The sequence below is a fragment of the Chiloscyllium plagiosum genome, chromosome 27 (assembly GCF_004010195.1).
Source record: "Chiloscyllium plagiosum isolate BGI_BamShark_2017 chromosome 27, ASM401019v2, whole genome shotgun sequence".
Taxonomy (NCBI): domain Eukaryota; kingdom Metazoa; phylum Chordata; class Chondrichthyes; order Orectolobiformes; family Hemiscylliidae; genus Chiloscyllium; species Chiloscyllium plagiosum.
The window spans coordinates 30445940-30464204 of record NC_057736.1 but is presented as its reverse complement, the minus strand read 5'-3'; the positions used below and the strand labels follow the sequence as shown (position 1 = coordinate 30464204).

Here is an 18265-nt window from a genome sequence, read left to right as displayed (position 1 = left end):
GTGCTTTTAGTTAGTAGTTTTAATTGTAATTTCTTTCTTGTTGCCTATTTTGTGCTCTCAGGATCCAAATGCTTTTCCTTTGCCTACGTCCCAGGATCTTGCAGGGTTCTGGGATCTCTTGCAGCTGTCGGTTGAGGATGTGACTTTGAAGTTTGATGAACTTTTGCAGATAAAAGCGAATAATTGGAAATTGCTAGAGGCTTCAGACAGAAAGGTAGGCCCGCACATGTCCACCACAACTCATTATTGTGCTGTTCTCAGTTTTGTTTTTTATTTGTTAACTGAATTTTTAAGTGGTCATGAAAACACGTTTGATGAGAAAATTCTGTAACCACATTATTAAGTTTCATTATGTTTTTTTTAATTGCAATCCTGGTTGGAAGACAGCTTTTGGTTAAAACTTGCACCTTGTCCTAAGGGAGTAACAGAACAATGCATAGAGAGGAAATGAGAAGACATATGTGCCTTGTTGAATGACATGTTTCCTTGAATGAGTATTACATTTAGTGTAAAATTACCATAAAGAGTAATATCTCCACTCTTATAAAAGGAGAAGTTTGTTTTAAAATGGTTAAAAATGTAAAATGCCACAAAGATTGAACAACAGTGTTTAATGGTGCATCACATGAAGAAGATCAAAAACAATTGTAATGCTGCTACAACCCAACAAGAAAAGGGAAAATGGAGACCGTTAGCATCAGGGGACCAATAATACCATTGAAGGATCAGACTTTGAGGAAGCTTTTGAAAGAGAAGAATCATAGAATCCCAACAGTGAGAACACAGGCCACCCAGCACAACAAGTTCACACCGATCCTCCGAAGAGTAACCCACCTACCTTATTATTCTACATTTACCTTTGCAAATCCCTGAACACTATGGGCAATTTATCATGATCAAGTCACCTAACCTGCACATGTTTGGATTGTGGGAGGAAACCAAAGCACCCGGAGGAAACCCACACAGACACGGGGAGAATGTGCAAACTCCACACAGACTGACAATCACCTGAGGCTGGAATCAAACCGGGGTCCTTGGCACTCTGATGTAGTAGTGCTAACCACTGAACCACCCATGCCACCCCACAGAGGGCAGGGAAAATTCATTTTAATATGAAGTGAAGCTCCAGAGAGGGCAAATATTTTTGCAATGAATGAGCACTAGCTATTGGTACAACAGAGGGAGTGAGAGACAAAAAGAAGCCAATGGTGAAGATGATGAAGGTGAATGCAGGAGTGTCAGACAAAAAGGGGATCCCCTATGTAGGGTAAAGAAAAATTATATTAGGATTTGGAAGAAAGGACAAGAAATTTGAAGTTAACTCATTGAACTATATTGTTCCATTGGGGCTTACATAAAATGGTGATGATGAATGAAAAGATCTTTCATCAGTTGCTAGTTATCAATTAGTTGAAGACCGTTCCTTTCTCCTCAAGAAGACACTTTTCATCCAAATTCCTTTTCACAGTCCCACATTGACTGAGATTATCAACCCATTCCTCTCCTCCAGCTCAGGGTTCATGCGAATGTGTTGCCAATGCTCCCCTATGCTATCCAATATCAAATGTTTCTTTACTTGCTGAAGTTATAGAATATTTTGCATCTTCAGAATCTTCTGGTCAGTTTCTGCCCCACCCACAACATTATTGTACATTGTCAAATTTCCCAGTGACCTTGTTATACTTCCTTATCCTCCTGGGGGGATCACTCCACTATATTTGACACTGTCAGCTACTTGCCTGAACCAGTCACCTCAGTTGTGTTTTGTTTCTGTTGTATTATGACACTGCATCATAAGAGTAGCTGTTTGAACTATTTTTCTGTCCATATGTTTACGTACTACCATGGGAACTGGTATTGCAATAATGCTTCCAAAGTGTCGTAGAGTTGTACAGCACAGAAACAGACCCTATGGTCCAATTCGTCCATGTTGACCATGTTGACTATGTTAATTTGGTCCCATTTGCCAGCACTTGGCCCATATTCCTCCTACTCATATACCCATCCAGATGCCTTTGAAGCATTTGCTGATGACATCTGCCTCTACATTTCCACCTGTTCATTGATCCTATGTCTGTTCTTACCATCTCCAACTATCTGACAATAAGATCTTGATGATTTAAAAAAAACCCTTCAATTTAATTTTGGCCACACTAAAGCCAGTTCTCTTTAACTTATCGCAGCCTCACCTCCATCTCTCTTTCTCATTGCCTCAAGAGTTTAACCCAGAGGTTCACGATTTAAAACGCATTGCTCAAATCGGAGCTCAGCTTCCTCCCCCAGATGCCATCTATTGCGAAAGGTTTCTTTCTGACCTGCTGCCTCTGCCCAATCTGTCTTTTCTGTTGAAACTTTAAAGTTGCTTTTATTTTCTTTACTTTCACTGCTGGTACCCATGCTTCTACCATTCATTGTGTACTACCTGGTTCATGGGAAGTAAAGATTGTAAAATTATGGGGTGCATTGCTCACACTTATCACGTCTGCATTTGCAATTGATCATGTACCTCCACGGTCAAAATTGAACTGCAAGCCTATGACACTTAATGCTTCCATAACTGCTTGTTTGATTTCACTGAAGTAATTGAAAATAGAGGGAGAAAGTGAGGGCGGCAGATGCTGGAGATCAGAATCGAGAGTGTGTGGTGCTGGAAAAGTACAGCAGGTTGTGCAGCATCCGAGGAGCAGGAGAATCGACGTTTCGAGCAGGAGCCCTTTGTCAGGAATTAGGCTGGGAGCCTCAGGGGCGGAGAGATAAAATTGAGAATAGAGTTCATTCCTTAGTACAACAGGGAGTAAGAATAGGAGTTGATAACACAGGCACAGAGAGATGCAGGGAGTCAAGGTGCCAACCCAAGGAGGAAGAAAACGAATAGCATGGCAGAGAGATAGTTATTTGGCATGAAGTCATGCTGAAGGCTATAGTTAATTTAGCTTATTATTGTGTACGGAATACTGTTATCAGCTGTAAGCTTGGACCAAAAAAAAATGAGAGACCCAGAGTTTGTGGGCACAAAGCTAGGAAACCACATGTAACTGCAAAGAGCTTCAGGCATTCTCATCACTACAGCTGTGGATTTTGATAATAATGAGGTGAGTGAGTTTGCTTCATTTGACTTTATACCAAAAGCATTTAATTGAATAATTTAGAATGTTACTGACAGTTCAGAATTGTAATTACATAGATTCAGTGGTAGAAATGACAGGTACTAAAATTGCCGTTAGGAGAGGGAAAATGATGAATTTATATTGAAATCATTTTTAGAAAGTGGTTTCAAGCAAATTAAGGCCAGGACCCTTTGTCAGAGAGTTAAATTGGCTTAGCTTTTTACGGTGTTCTGAGCAACCAACTAACTCAAATTCTCTGTAGCTGTAACATTGTATTCCTCGCTCTATTTTGTTACTCCTATGCGCTTTGTATGGTGTGATCTGCCTGTATTGCACACAAAACAAAACTTTGTCACTCTACTGAGGCACACATGATAATAATAAATCACATCAAATCAACTCATCTGATGTGAATCAGTATTTCTGTGCTGTCCAATTTATATCTGATTCATTGAACCAAGTATCAGGAGCACAGTGTGAGCTCCTGATACAGCAGAGATGTAATTAAAGAAGAATCAAATTTTAGTGGCTCATCAGGACACTTGATAAGGGGGTTCATGTCACTTCTCTGCTGAATCCAGACTTTGTGCCCTGACTATGCAAGAGGTTATTGCTGTGCAGTATGGAATTAGCCTATTCTGAGGAGGTCCTGAGTGATTCAGATTGTACAGTGTCCTGGTAAAGACCTGTGGAGCATTCAGTGCTGTCATTGGGCTGTAGGACAGCTCACGTGAAGGTCAAATGCAAGCAATGAAACAGTGCTTAAGCCTTACTCATGTCCCCATTATGACCCATACCACATATCACACACCACAAGAGACTGTGACACACTTAATAGTCTGATTAAATTTCAGACTAATAGTCACATAACCCATAGAAAATTTTAACTGGCATGACTTGCTGACATTATTACAAGACAGGTTCTTCTAAGTACTATATATACAGTGAAAAGCTGTTTTCCCTAGGCAGCAATGAGCTGCCACAGTGGAAGATATCTGTATTTTGTTGGGTTTTGAAATAATTTAATTCAAATATTCTTCACTGCTTAATTTCAAAACAGAAACTGGAGCTTATTTTAACTCCAAATTGCAGATCATTTGTTGATATGTAATTAATCAGGACATTGGAGTTTCTTAGATTTAACAAGATTGTTAATTGTTTAAAACAATTTTGAACCCATAGGATGTGGAGAGATAGAGAGAGAGAGCTAGAGAGAAATCTATACCCAGGACTTGGATAACCTGTACACAATAAATATGTTAAAAAAAGTGATCAGGTGGTTAAGAGGTGTAGGAGTAAATGGCGGAAAAGTCAGAGTGGGTTCTGTTACAAGAAGAACCCAATGTCCCAAAATGTTGAGAACTACAACCATTTTGTCTTAATTATTTATTCCCAGCTGATTATGAATACTGAACAAATCATATACAAAGTGAGGCCTGGCTTGATAAACAATGAGCTTTATTTTCTATATTTATTACTTTGATAGTCATATTCACAAGGAACTGTCAATGTACTTTCAACAAAATAAAAGCAACATTTCTTACACAAAAGAAAATAAAAGCACATCATGTGTAACTCTCTAAATCCCATTATGATACTCAGGTGGAACTATCACCTGATGAACAAATGCCCATCCCTCAATGAAGTGATCTCCATTTCCTCATTATTATGTTGTCTTTTAAGTAATAACATCCAGGTCCTAATATATTGGTCCTTACACAATTTCTAAGTGGGACTGTTTAACATAAATCTCTCAACTCTGGATATGTCTTTTAATTTCTGTTACTGAAAATGGACTAAACACATCAGCCTTATTCTCTTTTTCTTCCTCCTTTCTTTTCTTAAGTTTTTGGAAACTAGCATCAGAATTTTCATGTCATTGCTCTTGTGTAGACTTTTCCTTTTGGTGGCTAATTCTATGGGCCTCAGATCCAGTCACAACATAGTCTAGAAACAATCCAGAATGTTCTTTCTGTATCACAGCAGTTTCAATATTTATTTCAACACCTTCATTGAGATTATTATTTTTGAGCTTCCAAATTATTTCCCCAGATAATAATTATTTCTGTGCAATTAAATTTACTACTCCAAATGTACCCTCTTATATTCCACCAATTAATATTTTACCCTTCATTGCCTCATCTGAAAGATAAATTGTGACATCAACAACTGACTTGCTCCAATATCTCTCTATAAATTTATTGGTCTACCTCCTTAATTAGAAAAATAAGAAAATACTCTATTCAGAATCTCTGGTGGCCTGGTTCTTTTTAGCAGTAAGTAAGAAAGAATTTTCTTGACTATCCTGAGCCATCTCCTCTTTCTCAAAAGTCCTGAGGAAACACAATTCACATGTAGCTCTGCAGTTTCAATACACATTGCCTTTCCTGATGCATCATTTTCTGAGGATTCGTTAGGTGTTCCTAATATTGCAATAGGACCCCATTAATTTCCCCATTAGTCTTGTTACAATGGAAGCTTGTTATGTTCTCTATATCACCTTTATATCCTAGCCTTTCTCCTTTATTATTTTGGTATATGTCTAATTGTTCCTGAATGTAATATTGTTTCCACCCCAAGATTTTATTTTCCTCCACTTTCCTCTTTGATCCCCATATGATAATTTCCATATAACTGTCTGTGTGAGATTTCACATTAGAAATGCTGTTTCTCAGATCTTTGGTTCTTGATGCTTATCAAGATAAGTCTCAAGGATCAATGGTTACTGAAATACTATTTCAGAATACTTTCTTAAAGGTGATTCCCCTTACATTCTCAAAGATGTTCTCGAACTGCAGTGATTGAAACCATAGATCCCAAAGCATTTCAATTTTTCTGTTGCAGATTCTACAAATGTCTCATTAGGTTTCTTTCTTACAGTCCCATACTTAATTGATGAGCTTCAAGGATAAACTCATGAACATCATTTATGGAACAAATCTAAAACGAAACTAAAAGCTATGTGCTCCTTCTTAACACTCACAATATACAAATAAGAAAGAAACAGCAAGACATAGTTCCTAATACTTTAACACCAAAGTTTCCAATCAATCTTCATCACATTTCATGTTCTCTTAATATACTTATGATTAATTTGAGGTAGGAGCATCAGAACTTGGGAATCACAATCACAAGGTCCACCTCACCTACATTATACCGCCATGGAAGTCCACAATGAAGATGTTGACTCCTAGTTGTCATTGTCGAGAGTATGGTGCTGGAAAAGCACTGCAGGTCAGGCAGCATCCGAGGAGCAGGAGAATCGATGTTTAGGGCATAAGCCCGTCATCAGGAATGAGGCTTGTGGGCTGGGGGGTGCTGAAAGATAAATGGCAGGGGGGGTGGGGCTGGGGGGAAGGTAGCTGGGAATGTGACAGGTAGATGAAGGTGGGTGTGGAAGTGATAGGTAAGAAAGGAGGGTGAAGTGGATAGATGGGAAGGAAGATGGACAGGTCAAGAGGGCAGTGTCGAGTTGGAGGCTTGGGACTGGGATAAGGTTGGAGGAGAGGAAATGAGGAAATTGGCAAAATCCACATTGATCCCGTGTGGTTGCGGGGTCCCAAGGCAGAATATGAGCTGTTCTTCCTCTAGGACTCAGGTGGCCAGGGTTTGGCGATGGAGGATCCCCAGGACCTGCATGTCCTTGGTGGAGTGGGAGGCGGAGTTAAAGTGATTAGCCATGGGACAGTGGGGTTGTTGGGTGTGGGTGTCCCAGAGATGTTCTCTGAAACAATCTGCAAGTTGGCGTCCTGTCTCCTCGATGTAGAGGAGACCACAATGGGGTACAGCGAGATGTTCTCTGAAACAATCCGCAAGGAGATGTTCTCTGAAATGATTCGCAACGGATCGTTGCAACTCCGCCAAGGACATGCAGGTCCTGAACCTCCTCCAACTCCAAACCCTTACCACCCAACACCTGGAGGAAAAACGCCTCATCTTCCACCTTAGGACCCTGCAGCCACATGGGATCAATGTGGACTTCACCAGTTTCCTCATTTCCCTTCTTCCAACCTTATCCCAGTCCCAAGCCTCCAACTTGACACCGCCCTCTTGACCTGTCCATCTTCCTTCCCATCTATCTGCTTCACTGTCTCCTCCAACCTATCACTTCCACCCCCACCTTCATCTACCTAACACGTTCCCAGTTACCTTCTCGCCGGCTCCACCTCCCTCCCATTTATCTCTCAGCTCTCCCCCCTTCCCCCCGACCCACAAGCCTCATTCCTGATGAAGGCTTATGTCCAAAACGTCGATTCTCCTCCTCCTTGGATGCTGCCTGTCCTGCTGTGTTTTTCCAGCACCACACTCTTCGACTCTGATTCCAGCATCTGCAGTGCTCACTTTCTCCTCTTGGTAGTCATTAGTCTATATAATGTGAAATAAGTCCTAATGACTGAAAGCTTTAGAAACCAAAAATGCAAGGTTGCTTTTTCCTCCCAAGAATGATGCACTTAATCTATGACATGTCTTACTCATGTCTCTAAACAGTGAATTCATGGTAATATAAAAATTAGCTTCCTCATGAGAAAATATGGGAAAGGCCAATTGTTTATGAAGCAGTAAGCCTGATCTTAACTTTTTTAATGGATGGATTCCATTTTTGATATATGTATGCACTGCTGCCATCAATCATGGTGAATGGGATAACATTTTCTCAGCCCACAAAAATCATACTTTTCAATTTATTCAGTGTTTAAATCAATTCCACTTTCCTGCCGTGATGAGCTATAGTCTCATTCGTAGGCAGCCTCAACGTTTCATCCTACAAATGAACAATTACTTCCCGGTGTCTGGAATCAAACAGGTGATGCATGTGGTTTTGAATCTGCATTGGAATTTAAGACATGCCTACACAAAACAGACCCCGCATGGTGAACAACAAAGAGAGTGATCATTCAAACTTATGTAGGCAGTTTGTTTTTGTAATTGACCTATATGCTGACATCATATTTGTGGAGAAAACAGAAGATAATGGATATCCTGTATGATCTCTGTTCCACTGTAAAGGGATTATTATCAGTCCGAGGCTCATTAACTCTTAAGTATAGTAAACATAGGTTGGAGGTTTCAAACAAGTTGTGATCCCAACTGAAATTATTACTGGACAGGTCAGTTCCCAGATTGCAACCTAACATTTTAGGTATTACTCAACATTTATTGAGGTGATTTTTCACTGAAACATAAATGTGCAAATTTGCACATCTGGTTTTAACAATAAAACAGAGAAACTGTTATATATATTTAACTTCAACCAGGACATCTGCAAACTGAAATGCTCTCCCCAGCTACGGTGTTTCCCTGAAGCCTGTTCCTACAAATTGAAATAAAGTTAATATTTTCAATTATTTATTTTGTCCACTCATGAAATTCTGCCAGTGCAAATAAGTTCCATTAGCACTATTTATCATATTGGTTTCTAAAAGCTGTGGCTATAAAAAAACTGGCAAGTTAATTATTAAACCACCCCCCACCCATACACACAAAATCCAAACCCACGTGTCATTAGTCCAAAATACAAACTCTAAAATAAATAAAACATTTACAAATTACCCACTTTATAACACAGTATAATGTAAGCTTCCTTATATCATAGACAGCGAATGCAGAGTTTATTAAGACTGCAAATTCAGCCTACAGATTCTGTGGATCTTGCTGAACCAGTTGGAAACTGAAGAACTCCTTCAATCAGTCTCGGTAAAATTTGACAAAGCTAAAGGTGTTCCAGGTCATTGCACTTTGCCTTTATAAATGACTTTGTTTGAAAATGCATATTAATGGATGTCAGTAAGGGACTGGGATGATTTTAGTTGTGATGGTCATTGGCATATCTAATTACAATTGGGGAGATGGTGGAAAGCAACAGTGTGGGTTAGTGCTTATAGGAGGAGGAATTGTTTGTTAAAAATGAAGATGAGGTCATTTTGAGGAGAGAAAATGAAGAAGTAAGCAAATAACTGTACTTCAGTGATTCATTAAAAAAGATGTTTTTGTTAATAGGATGAAATGAAGATCCCCCCTCCTATACCAAAGAAACCGTCGAAGGGAAGGTTACCTGCGGCGCGGGAGAAGTCATTGGAACTTGCTGACAGACACAGGCAAGAAGCAAGAAAACGACTAATGGCTGCCAAGCGAGCAGCTTCATATCGACAAAACTCTGCCACGGAAAGTGCAGATAGCATCGAAATCTACATCCCAGAAGCCCAGACGAGGCTTTGAAATTGCACAGTGCCATTTGGCAGGAACATTGTCTTTAACTTCAACTTTACTTCTTATGTACAAGGGATGACAAAGCCAGACCAAGGGCATATTTGAATCCTGCTGTCTGGTCTCAGCGGTAGCAAGCATTAACATTCCTCTTGTGTTCTTTTATGTTGTCATGGTGGACCAATTATATTTTCTTCATTTTTAAATGAAGCTGCAGTCTAATATATTTTGTGCACAAGTTCTTTATAATGCATCTGAGTAAAAGAACAACATGAAGAGAGTTCTGGTCTGACTGAAGAAGCATGTAGCTGGAAGCAGCCCGCTGTCATTTGTACTTATTTTTTAACTTTTGTTTCATTAGGAAACTGCAGTTCACCAGGACAAAATGCTGGACCTCTGAGTCAGTGAAAGTTTCATCCTTCAATTTCACTGGAATTATCTTTCCACTCTGATACTTACCAGTGGCTTATTCTTGACGTGATACATTTTACTGAGACATCGTGATTGTCGCAGAATTTGTCACTGGTCTTAGAGAGTAGTTTTTTTTTAAAAAAAAGAGAATAAGATTTACACATAAAACTGTGAGAATTCCAAAAATCTGAAACTGCAAGGGAAATGGTCCAGAAAGTGCTGAGTTCAGTCAGAATTTAAAATTATTCGACTACCCAGCAATTTCAAGTTGTTCATGACAATGACCCTTTGGTACTGGCAATTGGGCGGCACAATTAAGTATCCCTTTCCTATGGGGACGTGGATGCAGCCCAGCTGAACAGGATGAAACACTCCCCTCAACATCCCCAATCTGTCCTTCTGTACAAAAGAATGTGGTATTACTGACACAAATACACAAGCAGAACAACAGAAGTGCCAAATGTACAAAGTATCTCCTCTGTCTCTGTCCCTGTCTCTCTCTCTCTCTCTTTCAGTATGTCTGTCTTTCTCTATGTCTGAATTGGCTATAGGAAGCCTGTGTAGAATAAGTTTTATATAGCTTAATTGGGTTTTCAAGTAAGCAGGACCCACAATACAAAACCTTGCCCATACCATGGCACTCACAGCTGCTTAAGTAGAATTCCAAGTTGGTGTGAAAAGGAAAACATTGCTGCAGTGCGTCTGGGCATGCCCTTCAGAGATCACAATTCGGGCAAGTTGTTGGAAGGATATAGAGGGAGGCTTGTGTCACAACTTCCTGTTTCTGTATTTAACCCGGGGACTTAATAATGCTGACAGTGAATGGATACGAAGAAGGAATATATTCACTTCTGTAACATTGGCTATTGCTCATCATGAGTGCATAAATCAACAATAACTAATGTCACTTTTGAAAAATATTATCACCCCCAAATTTGCAGGTGACACTGAACAGGACGCTGGACAGCGGCACTGAGAATTAAAACTAAAGGATTGTTGCTTTGTACTGTACTAAAATTGGGAAAAGGAAGCATACCAAAAGGCATTGGGAAAAATGATTGAGTGCAAGGGCTTAAACCATGAAAGAACTGGCCAAAGATTCAGACTGCTGAAGGAACAATGTATTGATGGGAACTGGTGGCAAGCACCCTTGCACCTAAAGAGATTGTAAAAATGTTTTAAGTTGTGTTTGCATGGTAAGATAATTCTGACTTGCTGGGATGCATTAATCAGGAAAGATGTGTAATATGCAATATATAATGGCAAGATGAATGGACTACATTCTATGGGAATGAATGCACGGTATTTGGTGAGCTTACAATAACAAGTGGATTATGATATTAAACAGCATGGTAAGCAGGTTGCATTCATACATTGTAAATTCCAATTCTGGACGGCAAGTCATGGGAGGGGTGGCAGCAGAGAATTTGCAGGGGTCCTTATCACCGAGACTGCTATAATTTTAATGGGATAATATTCCTACTTGGTGGTTATCACTGGGACAAAGATTCGTATTGGTGAAATTGATTTATATTTAAAAATTCAGAGAATAGAGCAAGTCTTGTCGTATTAGAGACCAACATTTGATTTTTTTCTCTTCTGATTGCTGTTTTTGTACATCTAAAGTTGGCACTGGCCAATATATATAGTATATAAAAAATTCTGCCAATACAGAGTCTTTGAACATTTCTTACTTATATGTACAGTAGAGGTATGCTTGACAGATCTTATTGCAGGTTTGTTTTCAAATGTACCCAGTTAAATGCCATCATATCCTTGGATTATTTATGCATTAGTTGCTGACAAAGTAAGTTAATAACTGAGTTACAAACAGCATGTGTTGCGAATACTTGAGTAGCATCTGTGGAGAGCAAAACTAAAAGTTTCAGATCAATAACCTTTCAGCTGACCATACCTGGAATTTTTATAATTCCATTTCTCTTTCTGAAGATGCTACTTCAACTTATGAAGTTTTCCAGCATTCTCTTTTTCTTCTAGATTTCCAATATTTGCAGTATTTGACTTCAGTAGTGGTGTTTCCCCGTTTTAAATCTGTATGAATATTCCAAATTTTGTTCAGCTCCCTACTGCCAATTTACTGACTGCCTTGGAGCCTGGAGAAATATAAAATGTGGTCTTTTTACAAAGAGGCTGGAGAAATATGTTGAACTACAAATAGAAAGTGCAGAAAATATTCCGCATGTCTCACTGAACTTGTGGAGAGAGAAAGAGTTGATTTTTATGGTCAGTGGCCTTTTATCGGAACTGGAATAATAACTGGTGTTTAGTAAGTGCGAAGGCAGGGAAAGGGGAAAGAGTGGAAAGAATATCAGGGAAGGTCTCTCTAGGATGGAGGCAGGCGAAATTGAAATGCAATTATCTCAAGACCAAAGTTGATGGTATTGGGTCAAATAAAGAAAGAAAAGCTGGGATGAGCAGAGTTGCAAATAGGAATGCCAGAACCATCACCAGTAGTTGCCATGAAAATAACACAGGGCCAGTGGTTATGATTGGAAATTGCTAAACGGTGTTGAGCCCGAAAGCTGTGAAGTGTCTCATTGAAAGATGGGGAGCTATTCTTCCTGCTTATGTTGCTCTTCATTGAACAGTGTATGCAGCTAAGAACAATGAGATCACAGTGGGAGTGAAGCAGAGAATTAAAATAACAGATAACAATAAACTCATGGCCATGCTTGCAGATTCAAACTGGGTTTCTCAAAGTACTCAATCTGTATTTGATATCCTCATTGCAATAAAGCCTGCATTATGTGCAATGAGTACTGGATATTACATTGAAAGAAATACAAGTAATTTGCTGCTTCACCAGGAAGGTGTGTTCGAGGTGTTTGGATGATGGATAGAGCAGAGGTAAAAGGGCAGGTGTTTCAAATTGCAAGCAAGTACTATTGAAAAGGGAAGATATGTTGTATATAATTGGAGAATGGAACATTGGAGTGGAAGAAATGGTCCTTATTGAATGCTGAGAGGGAGTGCAGGATGATAGTTGGTAGCAACATTACATTGGAGCTAGTGAAAGGTGATCCATTGAAGTGCGTGCTGCTGGGTTGCAAGGTGAGGACAAGGAGAACTCATTCTTGGATCTGAGAGGGAGGGGAAGGGACGAGGATATGGAACGGACATGGTTGAGGACCGTATTAACCTTAGTGAGCAGAACCTTTGGATGAGGACCTATCAGCAGTAGTATAGAAGCTGGTATTTTCAAAACATATGACAGAGAAACTTACAAACTTGTATAGAGTCCTTATTGAAGTCAAGTGTGAGGAATTGCTGGAAAGGTAACTACCGGAATAAGTTATCTTATGATCAATATTTGGCAATAGCCTATCCTTGCAGATGGAGATAGACAAGTCAAGGAAGGGAAGGGAAGAGTCAGAGATGACTCATTTGATGATGAGTCAGACAAAAAAATTAGATTAAAAAAAATTGCATTTTGCAGCAACTTTCATTTGGAGGAAGTGAAAACATCCAAATGAAAATCTGTAAAATGTGAACAAAAATCTCAGCCAGCAGGAGACTGATGATAGGTGGTACTGAACGAAACCCCGGGAAGAAGTGGAGAATTCTTAAAATGCCCTTATGGGAGATGAATGTTTAAAGAGTTGGGCATCTATGGTAAAAAGAAGATGGTAGGGACAGTCGGTTCTGATATAACATGATAGTTCTGTTCTCGTGCGATCTTGCTTTATAACAAAATCACGCAATAGCCATGTCATTTAAACTAATGGGGCCAGAATCATGCTATAGTCATTACAGGTAAGGAAAGTTCGTGTTCAACAAATAATGATCGAAATTCTTCAATCACGTTAAAGAAACATGTGTTATCGCAAAACCGACTGTACTTTGAGAGTAGAAATTGTGAAAGAGCCCCAGGGCATGGGGAGGAGTTGCAGATATTGGACAAGAGGAGATCAAATAAAATCAAGGAAGTAAGAAGTCAGTTCAATGAGGGAATGAATAGGCCGATACAATGACCATTACAGCAATCCTATTAGTGAAACGTTTAGAAGCAGACTCTTCCTTGGGAATCTATAAGCTTGGAGGCAGTGGAGAGGTGTTAAAATCAATTGGAAAAGAAGACTTGAGTTTGGAAGAAGGTAGGAGAGGTATCAGACAGTTGACATTCAGCCTCTGTTAAATAGAAGCCAGTAGGCCAAGTACCTGTGCCACATTTGTCAGCAAGTGGGATGGTGATACTAGGAACGAACCTGAGAGAGTAGAGTGCTGTGAGTTGTAGCTTAGAGAGAAGGAGGGGGAGCATAAAAGTTGAGATGTGCTCAAAACATCAGTTCTTAATCTCACTAGACTTGTGAGGCCTGAATGAGGGATCCAATTAGAATGAAGTATCTGAAGATAGGAGAAAAGGTACTTTGGATGTGGAGAAGATTCCTGGCCATCTAAGTAAGCACAGAGGCAAAGATGGTGGACGAAGACCTCAAGTGTTGCGCCACATTCAAATAGCAGTGTGATAGAATCATAATTGGATTAAGCTCTGGACTGATTGTTTGATGACAACAGAAGGCAACTTCAGACTGGGTGGTGAAATTTCAAAACAGATGCAATTGGAAAAAGCAATCAGAGGGACATTAGCATGAGATGTTAAAACATTGATCTTTATACCAGAATGAAAGAACATAGTACTTTTAGTTAAAACACCAGATGAAAAGTATAAACATTGATCTGTGAACCAGAATGCCTCTAAGTAGAGTGAGTTGGTATTGATAGAGAATTGTGGGCATGCATGGGATGGTGCATGGAATTGAGCATTGCCCTCAGGAGGCAGCAAGAGCAATGGTGGGAATTAGATTAGATTAGATTACTTACAGTGTGGAAACAGACCCTTCAGCCCAACACTGACCCGCCGAAGCGCAACCCACCCAGACCCATTCCCCTACATTTACCCCTTCACCTAACATTACAGGCAATTTAGCATGGTCAACTCACCTAAACTGCACATTTTTGGACTGTGGGAGGAAACCTGAGCACACCCACGCAGACACAGGGAGAATGTGCAACCTCCACACAGACAGTCACCTGAGGCAGGAATTGAGCCCGGGACTTTGGTGCTGTGAGGCAGCAGTGCTAACCACTGTGCCACCGTGCCGCATAATCTGAAATGTGATTCTTGGTAGTTCAGTTGCATTCATGGGTCAGTGTTGGGACCACAACTTTTCATTTTAAACATTAATGGTAGCATTGAGGAGGTAGGAAGGCTGTAGAAGGATTTGGACAGGTTAGGAGAGTGGGCAAATTAGTGGCAGATGGAATACAACATAGGAAAGTCATGCACTTTGTAAGAAGAAGATGCATGGACTACTTTCTAAATGAGGAGCAAATTCAGCAAGTGCAAAGAAACTTGGGAGTTCTAGTCCAGGATTCTGTCAAGATAAACTTGCAGGTTGAGTCAGTAGTTAGGAAGGCAAATGCAATGTTAGCATTTATTTTATGAGGACTTGAATATATGTACTTCTGAGGCTTTATAAGGCTCTGATCAGACCACATTTTGAGTATTGTGAGCAGTTTTGGGCCCCATATCTCAGGAAGGATGTACTGGCCCTGGAGCATGTGCAGAGGAGGTTCATGAGAATGGTCCCAGAATTAACATATGAGGAACATTTGAGAATTCTGGGTCTGTACTCGATGGAGTTTAGAAGGATGGGGGGGGAATATAATTGAAACTTACAGAATACCAAATGGCCTGAACAGAGTAGATGTTGGGAAGATGATTCCATTGGTAAGAGAGACTAGGACCCAAGGGCATAGCCTTAGAGTAAAGGGAAGACCTTTTGAAACGGAGATAAGCAGAAATTTCTTCAGCCAGACAGTGGCGAATCTATAGAATTCACTGCTGTAGAGAGCTGAGGAATCCAGGTTAATGAGTGAATGTAAGATGGAGATAGATAGATTCTTGATTGTCAAGAAGATCAAGGGTTATGGGGAGAAAGCGGGAGAATGAGTTTGAGAAACTTATCAGCGGTGATTGAATGGTAGAGCAGACTTGATGGGCTGAATGGCCTAATTTCTGCACCTGTGTCTTATAGTCTTATGTGGAGTAAGTCCAAGATTGAAACATTTGCTGAGGAAATAGATGTGATTGTGAAACTAAGTTCTGGTAGATTCACAAACAGACAAAGTGAAGCAGAAACTGATGACATTGACAAAGGTAAAACAGCAACAGAGATCCTGTCAGAGCTCAGAGCAGAGTTTCATTAAAGTGAACAACCCCAGAAAGAAGTTGATGTGAGTGAATTATTAATACAAAAGCAACCAGTGTTGAAAATTCTCATTTCCCTGTTGATGTGCTATATTCAAGGCAGCAAGCAAAGCAACTGAATGCAACTTCTTAATTGGATTTGTAACATTTTTGTCAAAATATGTACTTCAAAACTGGACTCAGCTTTGAAAAACAACATTAAATTGTTTTGAACGTTTAACATCTTCACATTATACAGCCTTTATGATGTCATGACATTCAAAGTTAGGTGTGTCAATACCTGTCAGATTTGACCTTTTTAAAATATTTTGATAAATTGCACAACTAATTAATGCCTTACATTATTCATCATTCTTTTAAGACTTGTCCCTTTTTTCTTTCTTATGTCAATGCTTGTTCTCATTCTTTACTATTGATGTAAGGTGCTACTTAAAAAAACAACTCAGTACATGACTCTATTTCTGGATTACTTCTAAGTTAAATATACATTAGACATTTAATTATTGTACTGAAGCTACGAATCAGTATGATGCATTTCGAGCAAATACAGTTTCACATAACGTAAAAAAGATAATTGCTGTTAACATAAATTATGACTTGAATGCAGATTTATAGTGAATATAAGGTTGTACCAAATCAAAGGATCAAATTAAGGATGGCTCTCTAATGCTGGAATATTGAAATTAAATATATATATACATACATACACATATATTATTGACATTGAAAGCAGAAGTTGGAATTCAGTCAATGTATTTAATTCACTATATTTAAGAAGTAAAATCTACTGAATAATTTTTTTTTTGTTCATTCATGTAATATGGGTATGACTGGCTAGGCTAGCATCGAATGATCATCTCCATTTATTACAGTCCTTCAGATGTAGGGACACCCCCCGTGCTATTTGAAAGTACAGAGTAAATGTCAAGATGTGTACAGTAAGTATTACAGTACATGTCTTGACTGACTGCTTATTAAACACAGAAGATCAAGGGTTAAAGATCAACATTTCAGCTAAAGATGAAAAAGCAGCCATAACAAATGTCCTGCTGAATCAAATAAATCTGATCTGTAGTTAAAGCAGACAGACTCTGAATGTCAACTCACTATTTTTTACATATCTTTGTTGTTGTAGCATGTCTTCTATTTGTGTTTTCTGTTTGCTAATTGCATGTGGGTATTGCTGTCAAGACTGGCACTTGTGGCCACCCCTTGAGAACATGGCTGTCAGTCTCCTTGAGCCAGGACTGTCTATAAGCTTGTTAGATAAGGAGTTCCAGGATTTGACACATTAGCTAATAAAGAATGATATGATATCTGGCCAGGATGGAGGGAAACGTACATGCGGTGGAGTTCCAGTATATTTTCTGCCTTTGTTCTTATAGGTAACAGATGTCCTGATTTTGTGATACTGTTGAGGGCTCATTGAAGGGGCCATCTTGAGACAGAGAGGTAGAACCCCTACCCCTGGACCGGGTGGCCTGGGTTCAAGTCGCACCTGCTCCAGAGGTGTATAATAGCATCTCTGTACAGGTTGATGAGGAAAATAAGTTAATTAAAAAAGAAGCCATTGAAAGTTGCTGTAATGCATTTTTTAGGTGGTATACGCTGCAGTTGTAAGTACACTAATCATGATAGAAGTGGATGTTTTAGGTGTTACATCGGTTGCCAATAAGTGGGCTGCATTGTCTTGGATGGTGATGAACTTCATGGAGATTGTAGGACCTGCACTCACCCAAGCAAGTTGAACTGTGCATAAGATGTTGGGCAAGCCTTAAGGAGTTAGGAAATCGGTGTAAAATTCCTAATCTCTGACATGGTCTTGTAAGGTAGTCCAGCTAAATTTCTGCTGTAATCCCCAGGATGCTGATGGTGGATGATGTGATGCAATAATTTTATTGACTATCAAAGGAAATGTTGGTTAAACTCTCTCCATTGCCTGACATGCATAAGACAAGAATGTGACTGGAACATGCATGTTATGATGTTCTGGTGCACCAATTCTTCTAAGTCGTTGAACTGAATGTTGTCCAGATCTTGTTGCGTGTAGAAATGGGCTGCTTCATTATCTGAAGAATTGTGAATAGATCTAAGCACTATGCAATCATCAGCAACCATCGCTCACTTCTGATCTAATGATGGAGGGAAAGTCATTGATGAAGGATCTGAAGATATTTGAATCTAAGACACAACCCTAAAGAACTCATGGGTGACTGAGGTAATTGACCTCCAATAAACACAGCAATTTTCCTCTGTGCTAGATATGACTACAGTCAGTGGAATATATACCCCTGATTCCTATTGGTTTCAT

At 39.5% G+C, this 18265-nt stretch overlaps 1 protein-coding gene across 6 annotated transcripts in view; it reads left to right on the top strand.

Annotated features, from left to right (window-relative positions):
* The window catches only part of dlgap3 (discs, large (Drosophila) homolog-associated protein 3), a 694237-nt gene extending 679625 nt beyond the window's left edge, over positions 1 to 14612 (top strand). For 5 of the 6 annotated variants that reach the window (XM_043717842.1, XM_043717841.1, XM_043717840.1 and 2 more), the window contains 2 exons: positions 62 to 214; positions 9105 to 14612. In XM_043717842.1, the coding sequence (XP_043573777.1) occupies positions 62 to 214; positions 9105 to 9323 (372 nt within the window). In that variant the 3' untranslated portion in view covers positions 9324 to 14612. The remainder of the gene's footprint in view (positions 1 to 61; positions 215 to 9104) is intronic. The other variant, XM_043717843.1, reaches the window with a different exon arrangement.
* The last annotated feature ends 3653 nt before the right edge of the window (positions 14613 to 18265 follow it).